General features: G+C 49.8%; 1 protein-coding gene across 1 annotated transcript in view; it reads right to left on the bottom strand.

Moving 5' to 3' along the window:
- Window positions 1-2,799: 2,799 nt before the first annotated feature.
- The window catches only part of NUDT3 (nudix hydrolase 3), a 27,154-nt gene continuing 13,505 nt past the window's right edge, over window positions 2,800-16,448 (bottom strand). Inside the window, exons 3-6 of the mRNA XM_057381475.1 lie at window positions 10,713-10,757; window positions 9,982-10,066; window positions 8,918-9,237; window positions 2,800-8,457 (exon numbers count right to left, since the gene is read on the bottom strand). Of these exons, the coding sequence (XP_057237458.1) occupies window positions 9,068-9,237; window positions 9,982-10,066; window positions 10,713-10,757 (300 nt within the window). The 3' untranslated portion in view covers window positions 2,800-8,457; window positions 8,918-9,067. The remainder of the gene's footprint in view (window positions 8,458-8,917; window positions 9,238-9,981; window positions 10,067-10,712; window positions 10,758-16,448) is intronic.

Below are 16,448 nucleotides of genomic sequence, written 5' to 3'. Positions count from 1 at the left end.
GGATGGACAGATGGAGATAAAGATATGGTGTGAGACAACTGACCCACAGGACCAGGGCCAGCTGGGTCCCAGGGGATGCAGGAACATGGGCAGGGTCACCCCCATTGGAGGCTGCTGTGGGTCCCTGGCCAGGGGCTCTTGCTGTGGCCAAAGTCCCCCAGGCTGGACCCGTGGGGAACCTAGGCTGGGGCTGTGACAGTGACAGCGGTGTCACCCATGGTGGTGGCAGTACCCCAGCCCTGATCCCGGCCGCAGGGCTAATCCGCTTTGCCCGCAGGGACCAGATGGTCCTGCTAAGTGGGTCAGGAGGGAGMGGGGGACACCGGGAAGCACCAGGCCCCGCTGTGCTGCCCAACAGCGACAAACAATAAGTGGAATGAGGGGAAAGAGGAGCCTGGACATGGCAGAACTGGGGGGACACAGCCCCTGGACTTGGCAGCAGGACAGGGCCCAGCCACTGCGGAGCATCCAGAGCCACCTGAGCTGGTGGAGAAGAGCAGCTCCTGGTCCACAGCCGCTGGGATGAGCTCACCCATGGCACAGCCGGTTGTACTCTGCCCCTACCCTGCCTGTATCTTGCCCATACCTCTGTCTGTACCCCGCCCACATCCTGTCTGTACCTGTGTCTGTACCCCACCCACACCCTGCCCACACCCTGCCTGCATCTCTGTCTGTACCTTGCCCACACCTCTGTCTGTACCCTGCCCGCACCCTGCCCGCACCCACCCTGCACTTCTGCCTACACCTCTGACTGCACCATGGCCCATATCCTGCCCACACTGCTGCTTGTACCACTCCCAGCGCTGCTGCTCTCACCCCCTGCCCAGCCCATGCAGGGTTATTTTCTCCTCTCCAGCCTGGAAAAGGGTACCAGCTGTCTTGAGAGGGGCCAACAGCTGCTGTTTCCAGTGTCCCATTGTCCCCAGGGGTCCCACKGACCCCACCAGCCCATGCTGACCCCACTCTTCCCAGCAGAGGCACTGGTCTCATTGTCTGTGTTGACTCTCCCTGCCTCAGAGACYCTTTCTAAACCAACTCCAGCCCCCCAGCCCCCTGTTTCCCACTGCAATGGGGGAACCACAGAGTGGGACAGGACCCCCAGTTCCCCCCAGTTCAGGGGCCTTCTATGAGGCCACCATCCGCCACTGCCCATCCCCTCCCAGCTGAACCCTGCTGTGCCAGGGCTAAAAATAAATCCATCAGTTTCTAGGAAAGCTCCTTGGAGAGCATGAGCGAGTAGGAGCACATGGTCAGGAGGAGCATGTGTGGTCCAGGGGAAGCAGCATCTTTGGGAGCAGACCAGGGGGTCACCAAGCCCCTCCACATGGCCAGAGCCAGCTCTGGACACCTGCAGCATCCCCAGATCCCACATGAATATTTTTTTCCCCCACCCACTGTTTTCCAGAGCATCCAGATGGGAAATAGGGGAGTCAAGGCTGGGGCAGCGCAGGAGCTGCCCAATCCTGGAAAAATTGCCCCCTTTCTTACTCTGGGGTGGGRAAGGATGTCAGGGAGGCTGAAGGCAACATCGCCACCCATCCTGGGGACAAGGCACCTTCGTACAGAGATGGAAGGGGCRTCAGCCAGGGGGCAGAGCAGGTGAGGAGAGCTGGAATAGCACCACAGGRTATTTATTTCTGCCCCAAACCCCGSTGTSAGACATCAGCCCCCTCCCCGTACCGCACATAATTGGGGACAGCTTTGCTGAGCCGCTAAGCTCCCGTTTAAGCAGCTGAGCACAAGTGGCCGGATTTCCAGCCAGCGCATCCCTCCGGCTGCTCATCCGGCCAGAAATGCCGGCGTGGGGGGCCGGGTGCCGCCGTCCCYGCAGGGGCACAGCCGCCCCGGCTCTGCCTCGCCGCTCGCCCGCTCAGGCATTAACGCCGCCGTCAGCACGGATTAATTCTGCCCTGGGCTCCGCGCCGCAGCTGCAACATGAGGCTGTCGTGCACCAGCCCCTGTGTTTTCTGCAGGAAGAGCCGGGTCACATCCAGATCCCAAAGAGAATTGGCAAAGGCGCGCTTAGGGATGGATGGGTCTCCACACCAGGATGCGTTTGCTTTGCAGGGAAATGTGGGAGCTCACCTTTCTGTGGCCAGGCTGGCAGTGCCATCAGCACCACGTGATGCCGGGGATGTTGGTGCTCTCGGGATTTTGTGAAAGAGGTGGGAGCAGATTCAGAGGCATCCAGGAGGCTCTCCCCTTAAAATGCCCCATTTTATTGCAGGGTAATTATATCAGCGAACCCATCTCAACAGCAGGCTGTTGGTGACATCCCTCCAGTTCCTCTTCCAGGCTGTGACTGTCCCAAACCACTGCAGGGAGGGCCTTCTCCTTGGGTGACACCATTGCCTGATGTCCGAGTTCACGTATGTAGGGAACAGCACAGGGACAAAGAGACCAGGCAGGAGGCAGAGCCGTGTGAAATACTGACGTGTTTATTGGTTGGCACTAATTACAGCCCACACTCTAGGCAAACTGGCATCCACCAATTTTATTTTTTTCAATTTTTTACTCTTTTAAAGACAGTGACAGCCTCTCCCTCACACACAACTCAACAGAGGAAACCCCTCATGACAGGACCCTGCTGCACCACCCGGCTCCGCACGCAGGAGAGCCCTCCAGCCTTTCTGGAGACACTGTGGATGAAAGGTCAGAATGACACAGGTATGTCCTGCACCTGCCAGCCAGGACTGAGCAGGAGCAGGAGAACACCCACGTTATCCAGAGGCTCCAACTGAGATGGAGCCCCAAAGGAAACAGGACGTGTTTTCTAATTCACTCATGTGACTTTGAACAAAGAACGAGACAGTGAGAAAGAGTAAAAGCATTTGCTGCAATGCTCCATTCCCAAAGGGCCTCTGCAGTTGCAAAGTGTTTCTGCAAACCGTTTAATTCATCATGACCCCCTCATGTGAAGTTTACCAGGAGATTAGAAACACCCAGAGCTGGAGTGACGAATGGAGATCTGCAGCCAGGAAAATAAACCCAAACAGATTATGGGAATTACAAGCACAAAACCATGTTGAATTCACAGAGAATTGAGCATTTCACTTGTAACTCATTGAAAATCACTGACAACATCAGGCTTCTTTTAATCCTAATAAAGCAGCAAGTTTGTTCCCTACATCAGTTTTCCTTCTTCAAACTTGCTGACACTTCCCCGTGAAAGCCAGGTGGCAGGAGTGGCACAAGAACCTCCCTGAGACATCCCAGCTGACCCCATCACATCCCAACCGACCCCATGACATCCCAACCAACACCACCACATCCCAAATGATCCCACCATCCATGGAGCATGACACCCAGGGATCCCTCACCAGGCTCTGTGGCTGCCATCAGCCCCCACCCCAGGCCTGGACATTTGGCTGACGTGGATCAGTATCTGGAAGGGTTCAGAACCTTTCCAGAATCCTCTCACACCAAGGTCATTGCCTAGGCCAGTCCCACGCTCAGTCCTGGGGGGGAATTCAAAGGTTCAGACACGAACCAGAGACAGTCAAAGCRCTGCAGGTCTGACCAGCCATGGAGATTCCTTGTTTTGGGGAGGAAAGGAGAAGCCTCAGGCAGATACACCCATGGACAGGAGGCTGGACAATGGACCCTGGTCATTCATCCCTCAGCCGGGGTCTCGGGCCCTGTTCAGCCAACCTCGGGGGCTGCCAGGAGCCCCATGTACACAGAGCTCATGGAAGGACTGAGCAGCAAATGCAAAGTGATCATTCCAGATTTTCTGATTTAATAAATATAAAATAGGACACACAGGAACTTCAACAAACACTCTCAGACCTCCCCAGGTTCATTCCTGAGGCAATTCTAGAGCCAATTCATCAAGTATAACGTCAAAATTCCCACCTTCCCACAAAAAAAATACCAACCAAACAACCAAAAAACACCTCTATGGACTAGCACCAAAGAGAGATATATAAATCTCCTAAATACAACTTCAGTCCAGTTCAATTTCTTTTTCACCAGCTACACCTTGGTTATGTACAGACTCCTGACACCCCAGCACAGCACTGCAGGATCTCCAGAGCACAGGGCAGCTGGGTTAATTGATTCCAATGTTAGGAAAATGAGGATCACACCCTGTGTGTGCCAGGGGCTCATGGACCAGCCCAGGGACAACCCAGCCATGAGGCCACCATGTCCCTGCAGGGTTGCAGCCACCAGATGATGCCATTACTGAGCAGAACAGAGCCAGGAGGGAAAACCCAGCCTGGGAGCAAGAGGAGAGCAGGCACTGGGTCACCCAGAGGGAAAAGCTCCTCACACAGCAACTGTCACTGCTTGGGGCGGGTTTGGCTGAAGATACAGCTCTGATCCTCCCCCAGCAGCAGCCACAGGCTCCACACAGGAGAGTCAAACCCCAAACCAGCCCTCACCAACCCCTAGTTCCCCCGGTGTGCTCTGCACAGCAATGGATGCTGTGTGAAAGCACAAAAATGTCAGTTTGGGATAAAAGAGAGAACAGGCAGGAAAACCTACAGCTTTTGTAACTGGGCACTCGTTGGACCCCTGCAGCCTCCAGGATTTCGATGTCTGGGAGTGACCCATGAGCTGTGGAATGCTGAACACAGCTTCTGCATGGAAAAGCTGAGGCAAAGGCCCAAAGCTCCTGCTAGATCCAGGAAGGGAACTGAGGATTCCTGACATTCCCTRCCCACATTTTTAGCCACTGAATACTTTGTGGCCACACAAGGGAAAAAGCAACACTTGCAGATTCCAATCCCTTTTCATTTTTCCCTTTACAGAGTTTGCTTTAAGGCACATTCCAGCTCAGGCCGAATGAGCTGCCTCAGTGCTCCACAGGAGAGGAGGGAAGAGCTCCCAACACGCTTCTACGCAGGACAGAGACAGTGGAGATGCTGCTACTGCCATTCCTTCCAGGCCCCAAATCCATTTCCCACCTTCCCCCAGCACCAGGGGACACAGCAGGATGGCTGGGTGCCACCTCCCCAGCACCCATGGGTGGGTGCAGCCCTCAGGGTCTGCTCCCTTCCTCWGTTTATTCCCAGAACACACCCACCTGGCTAAGCTGGAACCAGACTGCCACCATGTCCCCTCCCTGCTCTCACTGCCTCGGTCCTCAGGTGGCTTTACAGCCCAAAGTCTAATACATTTTCCATTTGAAAAAAAATTCTTTTTAGTTTGCACAGGAGCTGTTAATTCCACATCCAGGGAATGTTCTGCTGTACCTGGAGAGGTGAATTGCCAAGAGGTGAATTTCCAGTGGCTGTGCTGGCCCTGCTGACCACACAGAGCATGGACAGCTCAACCAGTGCTTCTGGGAAGTGGCAACCCTGTGCTGAGATGGGGAGGCACAGCTGTGACACTGAGGTTCCAACAAACCATGCACACAATCCATCTTTGGGAAGCCACCAGAGGTACCTTAACATCACTGAACGCCACATTTCAGGGAGAATGAAAAAWAAAATGCTCCTTTCATTCTTCTCTCCCAGGAAAAGGCAGAACCTCCCAGCCCAGCAGTGGCCCAGCACAKCCACACAGCAGGGAAATCCCCCAGCCCCACCTAGGGTTACTCGGAACTGCAAAAAGGCTCCTCCCTCTGAAATATGCCTTTGAACAACTTCAGCGTGAGCAAAGTCACATCTGAAAATCAAAATCTGCCTGACAGTAACCACTTCAGTCAAGGTGCTGTGTGGTTTCCAACACGGGTGATTTCTAAGCTGCCAAGAACCAAAGAACCAAAATCCCTGTTCCATTACAACAAATCCTTGTCTGGGAGAGACTCCCCAGAGCCAGAGCCATACAATTCCAGCTCCACCGGGTTTCATTACACTCAGCTCTCTCTGCAGAGGGACATCCACCTGCCTCTTGAACTTTAGCATCAGAAAGRTTTGGGATCTGACAAATCCTGCTGGAAGGATCAAGCAGCACTTGGACACACAGATACTCCAGGGGTGTACTTCCCYTTTCTCCTGCTCCCAGTGCTGCAGTCACCAAACTCGAGGGTAGAGTTCCCCTGCTCCTCTTGGTGTACCAAGTGGGGTGTCCTTGGACCATGACCACAGGAATGAAAGCAGCAAGGGAAGAAGTGACCTCATCGGTGACATCACTGTGCCCCTAAGGAGCTGCAGAGGGACCCCAGGGCCCAGAGATGATGAAGAGCAGCAGCCCCTCACCCCCACCTCCACTTGTACCCCAAACCAGCATTCGAGACCTGCCATGAGGTGGGGCTACACCTGCTGTGACTCACTGGCTGTCTGGGGACATCCTCTGTCACATCCTCCTCTCAGCAGTGCCCAGAGAGCAGAGCAGGGCTGAGGCAGCTGAGGCCTGCTCCCAAGGGATGCTGAGACACAGAGTGATGYTCCATGTAGGAGTCAGGCCAGCTGAGGAAAGAATCCCACTATCCAACACTACCAGCTGGGAATAGCACCAGTTTCAGCCTGGCTGCGAGCCCCAGGCTCACTCTCCAGGATTCAGYATGGTCAGTGGCCCCAGCAGTGACACTGAGCAGCACGGTCCAGGCTGCAGAGCCAGAGCCGCCCTCCAGCAGCTCCCCTGTGCCTCTCACAGACAGGGCGACTGTCAGTCCCAAACCAGTTAACACCAGTTKAGATAAAACCACTCCAGCTGCTGGGGGTGCAGCTGTACAGCTTWGAGAGAACCTCAGATGCTGAGGAAGATGGGAATCGTGTGGTGCAGGGAGAGGTTGAGGGAGCGCAGRGCTAAGGTCTGGTCTGAAATCTGCATCTCTTCAATCAAGGCTATTCTTGCCCCAGGAGCCATTTTCAGTTACAAGGCATAACACCAGCCACTCCGTGGTAACAGCATCAATCCATGCCACATTAAAACACTTTCTTGGCACAATTTATTTTTTCTGACCCAAACAAATAAGCCATTAGCAAGTCATTAACAATATTCTACCCTAAATTGTCAGTTTAACAGCCCTGTAAAAACATTTTTAGTTTAAAAACAAAAGTGTGCATGCTGCTGATATTAAAACTGCAGTTACTCTTTCAGGAGTACCAGCTGTTTTGYTGCAAAGCATTTCCAACATACTAATCTGTACAGTAGAGACCAAGACTCGTTGAAGGCAGTAGATGGCTGTGTCAGATGCCTCGCAGGGCGCGGGGACAGCGACTCTGGGAATTTCTTGGACACTTCCAGATAGAATATTCAAGCCCTTTTTGAGAGTTTGGTTCAGGCTGACAGCACATAGTGAGAAAGGATTGTACATTCGTCTCTAAGTTGAAGTGAGCTGAACTGGTGTAATTTAGGCTCAATTCCAGACGCTTGGGTTTGAGCTACTCCTTGAATAATGGGCTGTTCCTTACGCGTGGTTTTCCATGTCAGCGATCACTGGCACTGCTTTTGGCCTTGCTACTCCACACCGATGAAAGCAGGGAGAACAAGGAAAGGAACAGAAGAGGATCTTAAAATGAACAGCTTCTTGCCAAACCAGCAAGGATACCATTCCTCCTTGTCCCAGGCTCCATGGATATTTCTATCAGATTTTCATATTGTAAGCGCTTCTCAGGAAGAGAGAAAACTCCGGAACAGTGAGTGTTTATTAGAATATTTTTTGTTAAATAAAGAGCAGGAAAAAAAAAAGGAAAAAAAAAAAGTACTGCAGATTTAATTTCACATCTTGGCTCTGCTCTGACAAAAGAGAAGTTACTGAACTCAGCAACCACTTCTTGTCCCAAGCCAGGGATTAATTAATGCCCCTCCCAAAACTTGTACCTGTCCCAACCCACCCCCCAACCCCAACCCTTCCCATTTTATTTCCCAACTAGACAACACTGTTGGCAAATCAAGACAGCATGAAACTTACAGCAATAAAACAACAAACCCCCGTGTGAAGTGTGCCAGCGCATCGGGGAGCTCTCCTGTGCTGCTCCCCCGGCAATGCCGCCGGAGGCAGCTGTACCTTTCACGGAGGGCACACTTCGAGCACGCTCCACGGTGCGACCGTAAGTGCTGCAGAACCACAGGACAAGAGACTGAACACCTGAATTTCCCCCCAGGACTCCTCTTCGGGGACGCRCGCGTGGTTCTCGGAGCGCGGCAGTGGCACGCAGCGAGCGCGATCCGACGCTTCAGCACAAATCCCAAGTGTCCAGTTCAGCACGGCGTAAGGCATGTGGACAAAGAGACACGAGCAGGACGCGGCGGGAGCAGGGGACAGCATTGGTGAGCCACACTCCAGTTTGTCCGTCCGACCCCCCTGCGCATCCCCGGTTCCCACGGCAGCCGGCGCCATCCGGGCGCTACCGCAGCGCTGCCGAGGCGGTTTGGTTTTGGCTGATGGTTCAAGACAAGCTCCTCGTGGTTTCACYGGGATGGAAACGCGGAAACATTGGCGGAAGCTGTCGGAGAAGCCGCAGGGATGGCTGCAGGTGATCCGAACTCTGCCCTCAACTTCAAGTGTCACTGCACTAAATCAGGAGATACTGGATGGGGAGTAAACTGGCCCAGCCACTAGCACTGTCACAGAATGTGTGTTTTTAAAAAACAGAACAAAAGGCAAACAGATTAATTATGAACCCTTCTTTTCAGAAGCAGACCAGGATTAAAAAAATTCCCGCAAAATTAAAATGTTAGATCCTCCATCTAAAAAAAAAAGTTTATACACATGTGCTGCGAGTGASCCCCACACAGGTCTGAGCAGCACCTTACAGTACAGACTAAGACTTGAAGAGCTGATCTCACATTGGAAGTCTTTTAATTTAAAAAAAAAAAAAAAAAGTGGCTCTGGCTGGGGTGACACAAAGGGGACACTTGGGACACTTCAGAGCACAAGGCAGAGGCGGGGCTGGCAGCCTCCAGCAGGCCGTGGAGCGGAGTACCGGGAAAGGGGCACTTCATGCACAAAATGTATTTTACAAAATACAGATCCAAAAAAAAAAAAAAAAAAAAAAAAAAAAAAAAAAAAAAATCATCCCACCTTGCACTAAATCGCAGCACTCTGAACACTTGCTCTGCCCCAGGCGGCTGCCCATGCCTGGTGTGAGGGAGGAGGCATGGAAACGGGGAGGGGAGGGAAATCCAGGTCTCAGTCTGCTTTTGGGAATTGCTCTCGCAGGGACGTCGTCAGTCATCTGATGTCGGACACGGAACTCTCGGAGTACGGCGTGGTCATGACCGGGGTGCCGTTGTTGGCCAGACAGCCTTGCCTCAAGGTCTCAAAATATGAGGCCTGCACTGGTTTATGATACTGCAGAACTTTTATGGCATCTTCTATCTTAAACCATTCCCTTTTCCTTCCTGAGGGCAAAGACAGAAATGAGTAGGTGCAACAGAACAGTGTTCTCTGATCTCAAAGGYCTCCCCTCCAACCCCACATTGACAGCTCCCCATCCCCAGGTGTTTGTTTAGGGCACTACACCCCCATGTCTTGCATTTCCTAATTAAAACCCGCCACATTTACTTTGCTATTTCTGMAATTTCTATTCAAGCCAGATGCTCATTTTAAGACAAGCCACAACACACACCAAGCACCACCCAATTTCCATCAGTTTGCAAGTGAATTTCAGTTTYCTGTGGACAACTCTCAGTTCTTACTCTTTCCATAAAGAGCCTGAGGAAAGTAATTTTCCATTTGYTGCAGTGTCATCACAAACTTTGTGGCAACCACAGGTTCATTTCCATTTGGGAATCAATTTAAACACAAAGATCACAGAGATAACAGGGAATGATTAACACACACTGCCCAAACGTATTTCTTCTAGTCTCAGACAGGATATTCATACTTTTTGCTTGGTACTTTCCAGTGCAATAATTAAACTCAAAATTCCTGCAGAGGCAGTTGCACACTTACTTGGCCTCTCCTGGGCCACAGAGATGACAAACACATCAATTTGACCACAGTTTTTTCCCCATGCAACGAAAGGACATGAACACACCACTGTGACTCTTCCTGACCATTCCCACAGATCCCAGATCCCACATGGATGCTGAGCTGACCTGTGGTTTGTCTCCATCAGTTAAGACAGCAAGMACCAAGCTTACCAATATTGACAGAGTCCTCCCAGTCCTCCAACACTTCGGTGACGATGAGTACGTAAACATAGGTCCTGTGCTTCCTGTCCCGGTTCTGGAAGGCAAAGGGGRCARAGTAACARCCAACCTCCCAGAGCAACAACAAAYYTCTACAGGCAGGAGGGCACCGGGCCACTGGAAAATGTGAATTACCCACTCTGGGTGCGGCTCCTCCCACATCACAGCTCATTCTTAGCTACTAAAATCTGTTTTGTTTTAAATCAGAGAGATCTGGTAGTGTTAATAGAGACTGGAGCCCAAAAGTGTAGTTTCTGATCTGTGGAGCAGTGGTTTGTGGACTGATGGGCTTATAAATTAGCTCCTCAGCTAGGAAGATTTTTACTTATTTCACACAGCTCTGAAAGGGTGACAGTACAACAGTGAGAAGAGGCGTGTCCAGTACCTGCTGACTGTGCCAGGTGTGGCTGTGAATGCTACAGAGGAAAGGGGGGACCCCACTCCCCACTGAGGGTGGCCTTTGGCAGCACCGAGAATATCCAGTCACACCCTTATCACCACTGATTTCACTGAAGTGCCCATTGCAAAGAGCAGAATTGCTGAGCGGGTGTGTTTTTATTTACCAGGACTTTGAAGTTTGCACCAAACCAGCACCCACTCACTCCACAACCCTCCAGGGCCACTGTTACTCCAAGAYGATTTTTTTGCAACAAAATTTCCCAGCGCCCATGTCTGAAACTTACCTCGAAWATTCCCACTAATCTTCCTAACGTCCCTTTCACTCCAGCCTAGGGAAGTTCAAAGAGAAAAGAAATATGCATTAACAACAGCTCAGTAGTGTTTCCTACTTGTTGTGCAGAACCAGTTCCTTTAGGACAGGAAGCAAACGCTCTAAAATTCTSCTAATCTTAAACCAACACAGTCACAAGACAAACGACACAAATGTATCCCGAGCGATCACCACCCAAGCATTCCCAGGATTTTTTTTTTCTTGTTTTCCTACATTCAAACAATTTTGAATTCATTCTGGAGGAAGAAGAAATATTTGAGGAGTTACTCCTTGCATACCAATATGCTCCTCGTGACCGGAATCTCTCCTGCAGGTCATTACAGCCTCAGAACAGGGAACATTGGCTTTGGGGTTTAGCAGTTTTGCCCCTTCAAAATCAGAGTTAAAGAAAATAAATTWTGTGGAAGACATGTATGTGTTACACCCTCAGAGCAATTTGACAGCTCCCAGGTATTTCAGGGGTGTCCTGCACACACTTGGAACAAGCCAATATAAACACAAAATGCTGTAATGTGGCTCCAGCAGTGGAAACAAGAGGGTTTTGTATCTATCACAAAGGGCAGATGCACACTGAAATAAAGCTCTTGAATCAAGAAGAGAACAAATGAAGAGATCTAAGTAACAGTTTTGTCTATTTGAATACTACTGAGGATGTAGCACTCCATCACATTTGGTGTCTCTTTTGGTACCTCCCTGCTGGCTCACTCCCCTCCCTCCTCAGCTGTCCGTGCAAAATTCCAGCCCACTCTTCTGCCCTGCTTTATATTCCYTCCTTTTTATGACTGTAAATGGTTGGAACTCAAGTACTACAGACAAGATGAGATCTCGCTCCATGACTTAACAGGTCTGAACCAACCCACACAGCCTGGCACACGACCCAGCCACAACTGGGAGGTAGAGTCGGCTCCGTCTCCAGCAGCTGGAACACATCCCAAACAGCCCAGGGAAAAAATGCCTCTTGCAGATGAGATACAGAGATTGATTATGTCAGGCTTCTCTTTTTGAAAAAAAGAAAAAAAAAAATGTTTGGGTCATGTTAATGCTAAGACAAATTCTCTGTCCTACTGATCAGCTGCTGTACAGTCTCGTGAAGTCAGAAAGCAAGAACTTTCATTAATGAGAAAATTTTCCTGGTTAAGTTCCAGCCTATGGAATGAACATACACAGGTACCAAACAATCCAGCCAGAGCACACCTCATTCCTGTTCCCAACAGGAGCAGATGTGGAACTTCCCCAGGAGCAGAAGCAGCCACAGAAATCTCTAAATCCTTTTGGTAACGCTCTCACYGAGCTCCATGTCTAGGAAGTGAATCACTGAATCTTTTGTTTCATTTTTGGACACAAGCTTTATTGTCTCATCAGTACTTCTGACATCCTGCTCAGCCCAGAGGTGCCCCACTGACTGTGACCCCTGGGGCTATTTCTGGAGCAGGCAGCAATTCCATGAAGGAGCAGCAATTCCATGAAGGTCGGTGCCCGCGTGCGCAGGATGGACCGGGCACAGCTGACCTGACCTTTGCGGGTGAGCGATTCCACCTCCTCTGCCAACCCTGCTGACCTGAGCCCAGCCTTCTCTGAAGGCAGCTGCAATGTAAATGCTTCAAATGCATTTCCCTCAAGGAACTCCTTCAGCACTGCGATGTATTTTTAGCTAAGCCATGTTCAATAGGCAGCAGTAACACAGGGAGGAACTGGAGGCTTCCACCTTCACAACATAAGGACATGAATGCATTAAAAGGTGAAACATAATCAAATGTTTCTGGAAAATAACTGGTTTCAGCCAATTCTTCACTGTTTCTTGGAAAAGGCTGTTGGATTTCTGCTCTCCTTACCTGTAGGCACTGAATCAAAAGCCAGGGATGTTGTTGTGATGGTTTAGTGAACTCTCAAGTCTGACTAGAAATAAATTTATCTCCAGGCAACTGGCCAACCTGGAAACGAAGGATGAATTCTGCTCAGCCAGCCTCCCAGGCAGTTTATCCCAGCTCCAGAACTGTGCTGGAAGTAGCAGAAGCAGGTGAGGAGCCCTTCCTTCTGTGCTGGTAGAGAGAGACAACGGAAATAACGCTGTCTGCAAACCAGGATCCTCCTGCTCTGTCCTGCCTGGTCTTATTTGCCCAAAAAGGCACAAAAAACAATGCCAAGACAAACATGTGCTCTAGAAATCATGTTGAATTATCATCAGACAGCTCGAGAAAGCTCTAAGTTTTGCTTCACGCATGAACTTCTCGTGTGCAATTGTAAATGGCGACATAAAAGAATGGTTTGGTTCAAACAAACCTTGGGCTGATTTTATAGGGCAAGTTCTTACCAAAGCCTGCAAAGTAAGAACATCAGCCACTGCTCCTGGGGGGCTATGCTCCCCTCAGCCATTTTCCTGCTACAGTGGATTTTAAAGACACCATACAGGACACCCAACACCGACAGGATTATCATGTACCTGTTTTTGATAGAGCACTAAATTCCCACACCAAGAGGAGTGTCAGTCTCAGCACAACGGAACAAACAAGCGTGGAAATAGAATTCACAGTCTCACACAAACTTCTGATGTGAAAGTTGCCCAAGACACCTGAGAAAATAACCTATAGCTGTTATAACTAACAAAAGCAACACAACTGCCAGGCTCCTCTCCGGGCAAGCTCCCCATCTCCTCCTTTCATATGGGCCAAGAGCATTTTCTTGGGACACAGTCACTGGCTCAACCCAGCACTGCAGCAGGGTGTAAATCTTYATTTGCAGCAGATGACTCAGGAATTTTCTCCTCGATAATAAATACATTGAGAATGCTCTGCCCTCCTGGGCCAGGACAGTGAGTGTGACAGAGACAGCACAATTGATTTTGTGCCCCTCTAAGCACTGGAAATGCTGCACAGGGAACCTGTGCTGCAATCCTCAGAGTACATGGAGAATCCTCAGAGGATCCAAGGAGAACTCTTGGAGGATGCTACTGAACCCATCAACAGGAGCAGGAGAGCACCAGCACCAACTGTTCTGCCTGCAGGTGTGGAACAAAGCAGGGCAATCACACCACAGGATTCCCTGGGAGAGGCACGCTCAGGTACAACAGAGGACACACAGAGCTGGCAAAATGAGCTTTTCCCTGCTCTGCTGATCCAAATCAGTGTCCAGTGTCCAGGGGAGAAGGAAAAAGCAGCTCTGGCAAGAGCACATCAGCCACAGACACTGCCAGAGCCAGCTGCCTGAGCAGCACACACTTCAAACCCACACYGCACCCGGAGGGGTGGGCTGGGAGCTCAGGACAAGGAACAAAAATCTGGAGGAAATGAAGCTTTACTAGCTCTGCTGCTCACGGTACGACTTGTTTTAATAAAGAAAAATTACTGAAGACATCCAAGAACAGCAGGTTCAGGTTTCAAAGCTGAAAATAAGTTGGGGTCAGATGCAAAAAGCAGCCTGCAGCAACACCATCTGTTCCTCRGGACAGCTTTTATTTCCTTCCATCTGAGCTAAGGAAAATGTGGGTTGGAATTTCAGCTATTTTACTTTGCTCTATTAGGCTCAAAGCCTGCATCTACTACAGATTACCGCTGGGCAAGAGGACTGTGGTGGAACACCCAAATCTTTGCTCTAAGACCTGCACTACTAAAGGTGCAAATCCCACCCAGGAGGGCTACAGACACGTTTGAAGGATGCTGATTCCAGGCCAGCTGGGCAAACTCTCCTATCTCAGAGAGGCTCAGACTCATYCATCTAATTCTGCACTGCATGACACCTTTATTTGCTTCTACACTTGTGAAACAGAAATGAAATAGCATGTTAGAATGAAGAACTTTCACACACTGCATTCATTTTTGTGAAGTCTGAGTACACAGGGCAAGGGACAGCGACTTTGAGTCACCACTCGCACTGGATATGACCAACTARGAGGAGTTCAAGGCCATCATCTCATCATTCATCTGTGGGCCCTGCAGTATTTTTAAAAAGTCTTCCTATTTTAGCACTGAAAGATATCAATATCTGTGTTCTAAATCACTGACAAAACACATGAAACAGGAAAGATTATCTATAAAGCGTGTTTAGAAGAGGGGGAAAAAAAGTTCCAGCAACCAGATCAAAGTACTGTCATGAGGGACTATTTTTGATATTGGCACCAATTGCCTGTTTGATCACAGATCAAGCACAGCTTATCTGGCTTTTGACTCCCATGAAGAAAGCACAACTAACACTCCTGCAATGTTATAAAATTTGACATTTACTAAGTATTTAAAGGTCAGGATGTGAAGAATGCTCTAAGTGAAAAATGAAATGACGTGGAGTTTCACAGATGATTGTGGAGGTTTCATCCAAAGTCACTCTATAATAAGTTTAAGACATCTATTTCTAACCTATGATGTTCACCAGTTGCCTTAACTGATAAAACCCCCTCATTCCTAAGCAAAAAAAMCACTCTCCATGAGCACCAACACCCGTTTGAAAAGGGCACACACCTTCTAAAAGGTGAACCTTAGAACATATGTGGAGTTCCCAGTTCTCTAAGACTGACTGCAGCACTTCTCAACAACCTGCCAGRAATAAGAGGGTTTGTTCTGAAGAGGCTGCTGTGACCCAGAGTGCCGTGTTGTCTGCTGCCACTCTGCCACAAACAATGCCCAATGCCCAATGCTCCAGTCACTTCTAATTTCATGCAGACAACAGCGAGCATGACAAGTGTTGGTACCTGTCAGCTTTAATACTTGTGCTGCTACAGACTAATATAGATAAGGACTACCTCAAACTAGGACAAGGACTTGAACTCAAACTGGGACAGAGGGATCACAGCCTTCACTCAGAATCAACATTTCATTTTAGCAACAGAAAGAAGGAGAAGTTAGGTAACTTTAGATGGCAGTTATTCCAGCAATAACATGGATAAAMCCAAACACATACACAGTAAAATTTAAAAAGTGAATACAGAAGTTAAAATGTTCATTTAGGGAAGCATATTTTGAAAAGAAAATGAACACCATGCAAAAGAGAATGAATTGAGAAGAGAGAGTCTATTGTCATCCTCAAAAGCCACAAGCAACGGGAAGGGTCACGAGTCCTTACAGATCTTCCAACCAGCTCTTATTAAAAATTGRAAAGGCAGACCAAAGTCAAGGAAAGAAACTCCACACATTTCCTCCACAGCTTTGAGCAGCACTGCTCACTGACATGAGGGAAACTGGATTTTCCTTCTCCCAACTTGAGCAGCAAATCCGAACTGCTCTGCTAACCCCAGGGGTGACAGACACGGCTGTTCCAGGAGAGAAGCAAAGGTATCAAACCTACTCAGAAACCAGCCTCAGCTCCAACCAGCCTGAAAACACCTGGACTCACATGGAAATGAGAGCAAGAGCTCCCAGCAGCCTCCTGAAACCCCTCCTGCCAAACCATGAACTGGCAGATGGGTGCTCTGGTCCTTCCCAACTTTCCTGCTATRCTCCAAMAACATCCCCCTTGCAYGCAGCAAACARCTCCCAGAGCYCGAGGCCAGGGGTGTGGGGGGTAAKTCAGTGTGCAGATCCTCARCAGTACATGAACACAGCCTGGCTGGGGAAGGTCKTGCACCCAAAGCTCCACCAGCCCCACTGGCAGAGTGCTCACATCATTTGGTACAGAACAGAGCCTTCAGGGAGCCTTTGATGTGACAGCTCCTCCACCTGCACCACACAGGGCTGCCCAGGTAAGTTGGGGCTGCTCAGGTGAG

Source organism: Malurus melanocephalus, unplaced genomic scaffold, assembly GCF_030028575.1.
Source record: "Malurus melanocephalus ecotype Western Australia unplaced genomic scaffold, MMel_1.1 scaffold_511, whole genome shotgun sequence".
NCBI classification, from domain to species: Eukaryota; Metazoa; Chordata; class Aves; order Passeriformes; family Maluridae; genus Malurus; species Malurus melanocephalus.
The sequence above is the reverse complement of the archived record's forward strand: the minus strand, read 5'-3'. Positions and strand labels throughout refer to the sequence as shown.